This window comes from Canis lupus, chromosome 7 (genome assembly GCF_011100685.1).
Source record: "Canis lupus familiaris isolate Mischka breed German Shepherd chromosome 7, alternate assembly UU_Cfam_GSD_1.0, whole genome shotgun sequence".
In the NCBI taxonomy this organism is placed as follows: Eukaryota; Metazoa; Chordata; class Mammalia; order Carnivora; family Canidae; genus Canis; species Canis lupus.
Genome location: NC_049228.1, coordinates 66675142 through 66687596, shown reverse-complemented (window position 1 = coordinate 66687596; position 12455 = coordinate 66675142). Strand labels below are relative to the sequence as shown.

The window sequence follows — 12455 nt, the reverse complement described above, 5'->3', positions numbered from 1 at the left end:
CCCATGTATTTCCTGCCCCAGACCTGGAATTGGCCATAATTTCAAGGAGCTTTGATTCTTTTCAGTGGGGAATGGTAGTAAAAATCACAATCAGGGTACTAGGAAGTGCTTATTGTTATTGAATTGTCATTACCTCTCAGACTTTTCAGTAGACAGTGCTTGGAAATACAAATCTGAAATATTTTTTAAATGAATTATTACTTTAAAAATGTATATCCCCATCTATCTTCTCCATAGCCAATCTTGCTGTTAAAACTAGACTAACCTTGAGGTAGTATCTTATATTTTCTTAGCATGTACACAATATTTTTAAAATCAGTATTATTCTCACTCTTTCTTGTCATGAACTGTAGTTATCTTTCTTTTCCCTATATATTTTAACATTAATGTTTATCCTCTCCAGATGGTTGGTATTAAAAGTCAACTTTTAGTGATGCCTGGGTGACTCAATAGGTTGGGTGTCTGATTCTTGATTTTGGCTCAGGTCATGATCTCAGGGTTGTGAGATCAAGCCCCATGTCAGGCTCTGTGCTGGGCATAGAACCCGCTTGGGATTCTCTTTCTCCTCCTTCTGCCGCCTTTCCCCACTCCCTCTCTAAATAAATACATAAATAAATAATAAAAGTCAACTTTTATAAATAGCCCAAGTTCAGTACCTTGAAAATATTTATCCTTGGTCAAAAGAGGAACTTGGGGCGCCTGGGTGGCTCAGTGGTTGAGTGTCTGCCTTTGGCCCAGGTCATGATTCCGAGGTCCTGGGATCGAGTCCCTTATTGGGCTCCCCACAGAGAGCCTGCTTCTCCCTCTGCCTATGTCTCTGCCTCTCGCTCTGTGTCTCTCATGAATAAATAAATAAAATCTTAAAAAAAAAAAAGGAACTTGTTGAGTGAGATAGTTGGGCCAATGCAAGTATATCCTAACTGGGGGGGAAATAGCTTAGAGTAATTATGGTAGACGGTAGTAGTGGAAATTCCAAATCTTTGTGAGAGGTTCTCAGTGTAAGCACTAGAATGAATTATATTCTCCCTGGAATCTTGAAGCACCAGGAAAGGGTGGAGGGGTGTTCACTTTGGAAAACCAGTTGTTAAGTAATATGCCTCTGTTTTAAACTACTTGTTCAAAAATTTTTTAATTTAAAAAAATAAACTACAAAAAAAATAAAATAAAAAAATAAACTACTTGTTCAAGGATAGTCATAGAGTTGGGATTAGTTTGTTTGCTATATGATATTTTCCTTTCCTTTATTATATTATGCTATAATACCGTTTATTACTTTAAAAATTAGAAAATAGGAAAAAAAGAGTTTATTTTTTAGGAAGGCTTATGCCTAATGAGGGGCTCAAACTCAAGACCCTAAGATCAAGAGTAACATGCTCTACCAACTGAGCCAGCCAGGTGCCCCCCCAAAAAAAGATAGTTTAAAAACAACACAACACAAAAGATAATTTAAAAACAATAGATAAACATTATTAACACATTGTGTGTACTTCACAGCTTTTTTTCTGCTTGTAACAAAGTTATCTTTACAAGAAAAATTGTGTTTATAAAATTTCCAGTAAATTCGTATCATATTATTGTTAGAATTTTTTTACTTCTACATATTTATTTATTTTTTAAAGAATTTATTTATTTTATTTATTTATTCATGAGAGACACAGAGAGAAAGACAGAGACCTAGGCAGAGGGAGAAGCAGGCTCCCTGCAGGGAACCTGATGCAGCACTTGATCCCAGGGCCCCGGGATCACGACCTAGCCAAAGGCAGACAATCAACCACTGAGCCACCTAGGTGCTACTATCTACTTCTATCTATTTAGATTAAGTGGCCTGCTACAGATAGAAGAGGGAAATAGAAATTAAATTGTGTTACTTTTTAAAGTAATAGATTGGGCCATATGCCAAATCTAGTACTTATTTTTAAACTCATATAAGAAGAAAATCAAGGAATATACACTCTCAAGTTCATACTTTCTTTTTATCATTTGAGTTTTAGGAAATTTTCTCTTGTCCCTAAATGGAAATAATAACTTTTTCAGACAGGAGGAAATATTGAAGGAAACTAAGTTATATAAATATTCCTAAAATTTTAGGGAATTGATAAGAATGTTTTTGATTTCTAGATTTGCCACATAATAAAGAAACATGACCGAGTCTTCCAAAGTTGGGAGCAATGGGGAGAAAAAAGGTGTGGACAAGAGAATTATCAAAATCAGGAGACATGTTGCCCACCCATCAGGTGCTTTGTAATCTAAGGGTGGGCCCATGCTTTCTCCCCTAGATGTGTATATTTAGTTATTCTTTGTTAAATAATTTACCCTTTGTTTATATTTCCCTTTCATCTAATATAGTGAGGTTTGGGGTCTTTTTATTGAGAGGAGGGGTGGTTTTATTTTGTTTTGACTTTTTTTTTTTTAAGATTTTATTTATTTGTTCATGAGAGACACAGACATAGGCAAAGGAGAGGCAGGCTCCCCGTGGAAAGCCCAATGTGGGACTTGATCCCAGACCCTGGGATCACACCCTGAGCCTAAGCAGGCAGATGTTCAACTGCTGAGCCACCCAGTCATCCCTTGTTTCAACTTTTTAAAACTGTTGCTTTGCTTTGTGCCTATTAACCCCGTATCTTAACCCCTCTTTCAGCTTTGTCTTGCAACCATGACATATACAGGCAAGGACAAATCAGCAAACAAACAAAAATCTTCCTTGGATTGTTTTGGTTTCATTTCCTTTTGTTTTGTTTTGTTTGGCTTAGCAATTTAGTAATATTTTATAAAGTATCCATTTATCCGATTAGGTTATTATTGTAGGTGTTTAAACAGATAAGTGGTCTCGGTGACAAAGATAGCCTAAGAGAGCTGTTGCTGTAGCTAAACTGGTTAGATCCTACTCCTGTCTTTGCCATCTCCTTTTTGTTTCACCTTGTTTCACAGAAGTTAAGTTCCTTAACTTCTCTAGACCTCAGTTCTCTTACAAATGGAGGCAATAGAGTACTTACCTGGCAGTTAGCAAGCTCTCCATGTTACTAGTATTGTAATTGTCCAAAGAAGAACATTTCCTTTCACGTTTCTTGACAATGACAAGGACCACCACCCACCACTACCACCAGTAAAAGTAATAATGATAGCAGCAACTGGTGTCATATCACCTACCTGTTAGATGCCTACCATTGTGATATGTGCTTCATATATAACTTATTAAAGTTAACATTTGAAAAATAAGAATATTCTGAAATCGTATGTAATGGTTTAATCGTAAAAAGTCTTTGGGGAATAACTTAAGGGAAACTTTCTTCCTCTGTCCTGTGTACTTTGTAACTACTATAAGAGTGATTACTGTATTAGTAATACATTAGTAACTACTAACCATGAAACATTTGACAAAAGGGAAATTAAAACATTGCAGGATCAAGAAGTAGTCTCCCTCAAATTGTGTTGCTCCTTTTTTCCTTTTTCCACAATAACAAAAAGGGAGAATTGGGGATAAGCCATGGAACCATTAGCAGGTACCTATTTCCCAGGCTACTCTTTTTCTTACTTCTCCAGTCCCTATTCCTAAAGCCACCAGTGATGGAAGTTGCCTGTTCTACTCCAGCCTTTTTATCTTCCTGTAGAAATGAGAAAAGTCTAGAGCAGAAAGACCCTAAACCATAACTGTGTGGTGGTTTGTACTTGATCCCATTTGCATTTTGGGCAGTTAATTAGCAATGCATGGGGGAGGTTAAGCATCCGACTCTTGATTTTGGCTCAGATCATGAACTCAGGGTAGTGAGATGGAGCCCCATGTCAGGCTCCACACTGCTGAATATAGAGCCTGCTTAAGGTTCTCTCCTACTACCCCTCCCCACCTCCCTCTCTCTCTCTCTCAAAGAATTAGTGGTGCAGAAAGAGCCCATATTGTGAACCATATCTTTCTTAGAGTTTGCTTTAATGTCACAAGAATGTCTGTTAGTATCTCAGAGGTCTGTAGTCCTTAATGTAAGCCAGATACATAGACTATGCAGGTATATGTAGAAATTGCAAGTTTGCTTTCTTGTTGTATTTCATTCAACAACTGATTCTGAAAATTCTGAAAAGTAGTTCTGTTTTCTGACGTAAAGTTAGATTTATTCACACTGACTTTCACTGGGATGTTACGCCATCTCAGGCTCTGGGGGGTCCTTCAGATTCAGAGGAAAGGAAGGCTGGTAGTCTAGGTGGATAATGCCAACAGTTTCAGTGACGCTAAATATTATAGCATACAATATTAAGAATACATTGCACTAAAAAGGCTTCTTCCTTGAACTCTACCTTTCTTTTTGGTAGCATTGAACTGGAAATTAGGTAGCATTGAACTTGACTAATAAAGGGAAGAACTCCATACTCAGCACTAAAGAAGTCTGAGGTCAGTTTTATAATTCTTCACATGATCATTATATTCTATGATGGTGAAATTTGATCACTCCGTTTTATGTTGATGTAATATTTTTATTCATCACAATATTTATTTGCCCTATACATATTTACATATACATATTTATTATATTGCTCCTTAAGCTATAAATCAGAGATTGAGATTATGTAGTCCTCTATGTACAACTGGACAGTTCTTTATTAAACTTTATTAAACTAAAAAGATCTCTTAGAGAATATGATTTTCAATGATAAAAGGAAGATAACTTGTTGAGGAGGTGATAGTTAAGAAGAGGCAAGATTTCCAGGCATTTGGTGCTCTGGAGAAAGGCTAAAGTTCCACCTTTGACATTATTCCATTGTTTTCCATGGTTAAGAAATCCCATGGTTGACTGCACTGGTAGTTTTTTCCCTTCTGCAAAGAAGAAAGGTGAAATGACTATTGAATTTTGACTTAGATGCATAAACTGGTGATAAAGCATATTTCTCCTGCAACCGCACCCTGTTTGATCACATGTGGGTCTGTTGAAAAATAAATTGCTTTTGAGCTTTAGGAAATTTAAATTGTTTATAGTTGTACTAATGAGGAGTCTTAGAAGCTTGGTATTGCAGGAAAACTTTGACAGACCTGTTGATTTTTCTTCCACTTAAAATTTTGAGTACTGTACATATACTTCTGGCTATGTATTTTTTATAAGAAAGAAACCTAGAAATTGAAAATAAACCTAGTGATTTATTTCTTCTAGTTTTATTGAGATAAAAATGATGTACTGTATAAGTTTTAGGTATACAATATGATGATTTTATATAGGAATATGCTGTAAAATGCTTACTACTGTAATTTCAATTAATAGCCATCACCTCATATAGTTACAAAATTTCTTTTCCTTTTAAAGAGGAACCTACTAATTTAAATCCATGGTGTTTAGTTTCATATTAACTATTTTGAGAAAGGTTTGCCAAAATATAATTCCACCCTTTCCTCCAAATCATAAGAATCTCTAACAAAGCTTTGATAAACTCAGGTCCTCTGATGGAAATCTCTGAATACTACTCACTGCTACCAGGAATCATGTAAACAGCCTTCTTAGCTATACAGAGGCAGCTGAGAGCCCCACCAAAAGCTCCTCTGGAGCTCATGCATATAAGTCTGAGAAACATGACAGTAACTTTGTAGTAGGCATCACCCATACTCTGCTGAGTCATCACCATTAGACCTTGCTTCCTTTACCTGCTGAGCCCAGATGCATGCTCAGGGTCCTTCTCAATCAGTCCTCTAGGGACTTCCTCCAGAGAGTCAAAGTTAGGGTTCCAGATGAAATTTAAATCTGTCCCTCTTCTTGTTAGGGTAAGTGGGGACTAAGATATACTCCAATTGCCTTTCTTTTCTTGTTTTAATTTTTTTAAAGTTTTATTTATTTAAGTAATCTCTACACCCAACAGGGGGCTTAAACTCACAACCCTGAGATCTAGAGTCAGGCTCTCTTTTGACTGAGCCAGCCAGGTGCCTGTCAAATTGCCTTTCTTGAAATAAGATTTATCCAAGTTGAGCTTGTGCTCTAGGAGTGCAGGATTTATCATCATACAGCTAGATACTGAATTCTGGTTCTGACCTTTACCAGCTGGATGATAGTGGGCAAGTCACTTGGCTTCTCTAAGCAATAGTTTTTCATCTAGGAAATGAGAAGAGGGGGATTCCTGGAATGGCTCAGTAGTTTAGTGCCTGCCTTTGGCCCAGGACATGGTCCTAGGAACCTGGGGTCGAGTCCCACATTGGGCGCCCTGCATGGAGCCTGCTTCTCCCTCTCTCTCTCTCTCTCTCTCTCTCTCCCTCCCTCTCTCTCTCTCTCTCTCTGTCTGTCTCTCTCTCATGAATAAATAATAAAATCTTTTAAAAAAAGAAAAAAAGGAAATGAAAAGAGGTCCTACCTACATCAGAATACTAAAGATTAAATAAAATAATTTTTACAAAGTGTTTAGTGTACTGTTTAGCTCAATATCTCAAACTTTTCATCCCAGAATCCCTTTATACCCTTAAAAATTATTGAGTTTTGGGGATCCCTGGGTGGCTCAGCGGTTTCGTGTCTGCCTTTGGCCCAGGGTGCGATCCTGGAGTCCCGGGATCGAGTCCCACATCAGGCTCCCGGCATGGGCCTGCTTCTCCCTCCTCCTGTGTCTCTGCCTCTCTCTCTCTCTATGTCTATCATGAATAAATAAATCTTTAAAAAAATTATTGAGTTTTGCTTATGTGGATTATATCTATTAGAAATTAAGACTAAGACATTTTAAAAATATATATTAACTTCAAATTTTAAAATAATAAGCCCATTATATATCAGCATGAATAACATATCTTGTGAAAAAGAACTGTATTTTCCAAAAAAAGTTAGTGAGAAGCATAATCTATCTGCTTCCACATTCAACCTGTTGCAGTATCATACATCATACAACCTCTAGAAAATTCTGAACACATATGAGAGATTGAGAGTCAAAACGACAAATACTATACTAGTAGTAAGTTTGAAAGGAGTTTTGATCTCATGAATCCCAGAACAGGTCTTGGTGACCTCAGACCAAGACCTCACACTTTGAGATTTTTTTTTTTCCCCAGAGAAGCATCTCCCCTCACTGTGCCAGGGTAAGAAGATCTTACTGGAAAGAGAAGTAACTAGATATTTACTCTAAAAGCACTGATAGATTTGGTATAGGGTTATGGTAGCCCACTAGTTTTAAGGAGGAGGTGTGGCCCCATCGTCTCCATATTCAGCTTCACAAATGACAGGTCAATCTTGATTTACTGGTTGGAGAACCGTAAGGCATTTACTACTGTTTGATTCTAAGATATAAGATCCTCTACAGGGTCTTTTTGAAATGGGTTTGGATTATAAAGAAAAGAAGGAAAAGTGATGTAACAGATAACCACCATAAATTGTCTTAAGAAATATAGGTAAAGTTCATGTATGAATCTTAATGATATATGGGCATACTTTGCAGACATAGAGTCCTCTAATTGTATCAATTTTTTCCCTTTCTTCCTCTTTTTCTTTGGGGAGGTGGTGTAGACCATGGGGAATTCATATGCTGGGCAACTGAAATCTGCTCAATTCGAGGAAGCTCTCCACAACTCCATAGAAGCCTCTCTCAGATGTAGTAGTGTGGTACCACGGCCAATTTTTTCCCAGCTGTACTTGGACCCTGACCAGCATCCTTTCTCATCTGCAGGTAAGTTTTTCAATCCCATACATTTCTAGACTCCTTTTAAAAGAAATGGAAATTCCAAGTCTGGGAACCTCTGAAGTAAATTGATTGAATGTTAGACGTTGCTAGTCTCCCTGTCCTCTGATATCTTTCAGAACTATGAATTTTTCTTTTGGTTATTTTTCTATAAGCATCTTTTTATTAAATTAGCTGTGATTTATTTGCTCACCCAGATGTAAAACCCAAAGTGGAGGATCTGGATAAGGATTTGGTACACCGCTATACTCAAAATGGAAGCCTGGATTTTTCTAACAATCTAACAGTTAATGAAATGGAAGATGACGAAGATGATGAAGAAATGTCTGATTCAAATAGCCCACCAATTCCCTATTCACAAAAACCTGCCCCAGAAGGGTCTTGCACTACAGATGGTGGGTTTCTTTTTTTTTTTTTTTTTTTCCCAATCCCTCTTTATTTGGCTAGTTTCCAACATAGCATGTGGTGCTCAAGGCTGGAAACCAGTAATTACAGAAAGGAATGAGGAATGATTATGCTCTCACTGACATTATCTCCTGTGACTTCACAGCAGGTGTCTATAAGAAAGGTATTATCATTCTATCTTCTAGATGAAGAAAGGGAGATTCACAGTAATTGAATGACTTCTCTGAGATGATATGTAGCAAAAGCAAGCCTAGACTCAGATCAGGGCTTTTCCTTCAAGAACGCTACTATTTTAGGAACTTTCTAAGTGTCCTGTCTTCCTACTTCTTTCTGTTCTATCCTCAAAAACAATAATGGATAATCAGATGTTTTATATTTACCCTTTCCATTTATTTTGAACAATCATGAGGTATAGTTTATTTGTAGAAGATAAAATTGTGCATTTTTAAAAGATTTTATTTATTTATTCATGAGAGACAGAGAGAGGCAGAGATACAGGTAGGGGGAAAAGCAGGCTCCATGTAGGGAGCCTGACGTGGGATGGGATCTGGGGTCTCCAGGATCACACCCGGGGCTGAAGGCGGCGCTAAACCACTGAACTACCTGGGCTGCCCTGTACCTTTTATTTAATTGCTCAGTCAAGCTATACTTAATAATTAATAACTAGACATTGAAATTGTGCTTGAAATGTTGTTGGGTTGTCATTGAAAATCCTGTTGTATGTAAGAATTAAACAGAATCAGAGTAAAAGCTTTAGGGGATAGTTTTGAAATATCAAATTTTACACTAAAAATGGGGGAGGGGCCCCCTTGTTTTCCCTGTGCTCTAAATATGTTTTTTAGTTTCCCTTTTCAGGTGCTAACAGTGGTATTACTAACAATCAGGTATGGAAAGCTGTTTAGTGCACACCAAGATGCAAACTCAGCGATCTAACAGATAGCAGCTATTTCTTGACATTTAAAACATGAGAACATTACTTGTACCTTGCAGGGATTATGTAAAGTGTAAGGGATGAAGGATAAGACTTGGAGGTGCAATTTTCCTTGGGGGTGGGGGTAACCCAATCCCACCCAGGCATAAATTCACATTCCAAGACAACCCAAAAACACTAGTCCTACATGTAGATTCCTACATCAACTACTTTGGTTTCTTAGAATTAATTACGTGTCCATATTTTTCTCCTTTTAATTTGCCTGTAGGTGGCCATTAAAAACAAAAAGCATACTTTATAGTTTGATAGTTTAAAGTTTGTCCACAGCTGTTTAATTTGGCTCTTTCTAGGATGGTTCTAAGAGCCCTCTCATTCCAAGACAGAACACTCTGAAATTTTTTTTTATAGAAATGACTGTGAATTAGGGCAATATAATGCCTGACTTGCTTTAGCATACCACCTTCCTTTCATGGGAAATCCTCTATTTACCTAAGACTTAAAGAAAGGTAAAGCTATTTTTAGAGGCAATTTAGATAAGCAGATACTTAATACCTGATGGGCTTCTGGGGGTTACCATTCAGATGTAAATTTTGGTTGCTAATTTCTTATGTAAATTATTGGAATAGTGTAGGTTCCCACCCTGCTGGGAGGCAGTTGATTGTCTAAAGAGGTGAAGGGCAACCAAATCGGAGGCCTCCAAATACAGCTTTGATGACTTTAGTTTGTGTTTACAGCTGTTTCAGTAAACTTTCCCCTCCCCCCGCTTAGATTACTCTGCAGCCTTCAAGTGGGGGATAATTGGAGAATGCAAATCTGGTTCTGTGAAGTGAAAACGTTGGCTATTTTCTTAAGGAAATGCAGATGAAGTTTACAAAGAAGGGCCCTCTACCATTATTCCTCTTCTTAATTAAAATAATTTGCTCCAAAGGTCTTGGGGTGAAGGCAGCATTTCAGTATTGCTTTCAGAAAACAAAGCTACTTAGGGGCAAGTTTGTCAAATAAATTGTTATTTGTGTGCCCACATTGATAACTTATCTTTCTTCCTTTGCGTAAACAGGCTTAGATCCTTAGGGCGCTCTTCCCCAGGTCTTCCAGGAGCCTCTGCAAGAAACATTCTGCCTTTCTTTCAGGATTAGTTCAGATGTGATTCAAAATTACCCTACAGGGGAGTAATAAGGTTTCTTTTCATTTTGTTTGCTGTTTTAATTGAGATTGAATAATTGCTCTTTATTATATTAATAATCTGACATATTTCTAGAGACTAGAACTACCTACTATACCAGATACTTGGATCCTACAGACCTTCAAATATAATCACATTTCATAGATTCTTTAGCTACCCGCTCTTCTTTACAGACACACAGCTTATTTTCAATCTTAAAAAAAAAAACCTAAATATTGCTCTTTACACAATGTTTTTTCTTAATTGGGGATCCCTGATAATGTATTTTGTAAATTATTAGCTGATCTGAATCCCAAGAACGAGGGTTTAGAGGAAACAATGAAAAGATATCACAGTAAAAGGTCAGACCCTTGCCAGGTGACTGTATTCTCAGAATAATTACAAACTAAACAGGAACTTTTTCTTGATTTTGCAGCCATTTCTGGCCATTTCTTCCTGACCCTGTTGCTGGACTTAGCCTTGCCTTCTCTTTCACTTTTATTTTCTTTCCTCTTAATTGAATTGGCTGAATGGCTTGTGTTGGCGAGTAACATGAGGAAAAGAAGATAAAATAGGACATTGTAAAAATAGACTTTAATTTTTAGAAACAATTTTAGATTTAAAGAAAAGTTGAGAAAATACTATAGAGTTTCTATATATCCCTGCAGTTCCTCCTATGGTTGACATCTTACATTATTACTAATTTTCTAAAGATTTTATTTATTTATTTATTTACTTGGGGGTGGGGAGGGGAGGAGGATGAGAGAGAAGCAGATTCCCTACTCTGCAGGGAGCCTGACAAGGGGCCAATCCCAAAACCCTGGGATTATGACCTGAGCCAAAAGCAGGCACCTAACCGACTGAGTCACCCAGACGCCCCATTATTAATTTTTAATAATAATTAAAGTTCATGGTTTATTTGGGTTCTTAATTTTTCCCTAATATCCTTTTTCTGTTCCAGAATCCTACCAGGATACTAAATTAGTCATCATATCTCCTTAGGCTCCTCTGGGCTGTGACAGTTTCTCAGATTTTCCTTTTTTCTGGTGACCCTGACAGTTTTAGGAATTATTGGTAAGGTATATTGTAGGTGACCCTCTACTGAAATTTGTCTGATGTTTTTCTCCTGGTTATACTTGGGTTATGGATTTGAGAAAGGAAGATCACAATCATTTTCATCGTATTGTGTTAAGGGTACATGCTATCAACATGATTTATGATTGTTGTTGACCTAGATCACCTGGCTGAGGTAGTGTTATCTCCATTCTTTCCCCCACTTTCCATTCTGTGGAAGAAAGTCACTAAGCTCAGCTTATACTTAAGGAATGGGGAATTATGCTCCACCTTCTTGAGGGGAGAGTATCTACATAAATTATTTGAAATTCTGCATGGAAATTAGTCTCTTTCCCCCACCCCATTTATTAATTTATTCAGTCATTTATTTCATTATGCACTCATGGATATCTATTTATTTATTAGATATTTATTTTATATTGATTTCTAATCCAATCCTATTTTGTTCCTCAGATTGTTCCAGTTTTGGATATTGGAAGCACCGTCAGTTGGTTCTTGTCCCCCTTTTATATATTCTCATCATTGTGGCTTTTTTTAAAGCATAAAATAGGACATTTTCTCTTTTCATTGTCATAAGTACCCCTTAAACATTTTTTTAGGAGAAGGAGAGTAGAAAACAAGCTTCTCCTAGAATCCAGTCATTGTTTAATAATTATTACTTTCGACCTCTAGATGTCCTCATATCTTAAGTGGGAAAACCCTGAAAGACTGTAGTACTGAAAACTATTTGTACTTCTTAATTTGAGCAGACTGTGTAGTTCTCTTTTTCCACAAAAATCACCTGAAATCACCTTTTTTTTTTCTGTAGAAAATCCTACTTTCTTCAGGTGTTCCCCACACTATGTCTTCTTGACTCTATCTCTGTTAAGCCCAGAACCAAAATTCTGCTTCCCCCGTGGTCTCCCTTTGCTGCAATGTATTAGAAATCTTATCAAAAAAAAAAAAAACAAAACATGAATTTTAAGGATTCATCAGCAAGTATGAGGTAGGTGGTGCCAATAGACCATGGCTATGAGGCAGGGACTGTGGAAAGTGCTTCCCTAGGATTCAGCCTGAAAAGTTGGAAAGTGGAACTCAAGGGGATAAAAAAAGGCAAGGAAGAAACAATAGAAGAGTGTTCTACATCAGACCAAGGGAAGGTGAAGTATTATATGATTCAGAGGGATGTTAATCAGTATAAAGGAATGTCATTTTGGAGTCAAGAGACTTGGGTTTTAGTTCCATGTCTTCCGGTTACTGAGGATTTGAACTTACAGTAATATA

General features: G+C 37.1%; 1 protein-coding gene across 5 annotated transcripts in view; it reads left to right on the top strand.

Annotated features, from left to right (window-relative positions):
- GREB1L (GREB1 like retinoic acid receptor coactivator) overlaps positions 1-12455 on the top strand; it is a 269160-nt gene that overhangs the window by 125705 nt on the left and 131000 nt on the right. For 3 of the 5 annotated variants that reach the window (XM_038543678.1, XM_038543677.1, XM_038543675.1), the window contains exons 4-5: positions 7440-7608; positions 7818-8015. In XM_038543678.1, the coding sequence (XP_038399606.1) occupies positions 7452-7608; positions 7818-8015 (355 nt within the window). In that variant the 5' untranslated portion in view covers positions 7440-7451. The remainder of the gene's footprint in view (positions 1-7439; positions 7609-7817; positions 8016-12455) is intronic. The other 2 variants (XM_038543676.1, XM_038543679.1) reach the window with 2 other exon arrangements.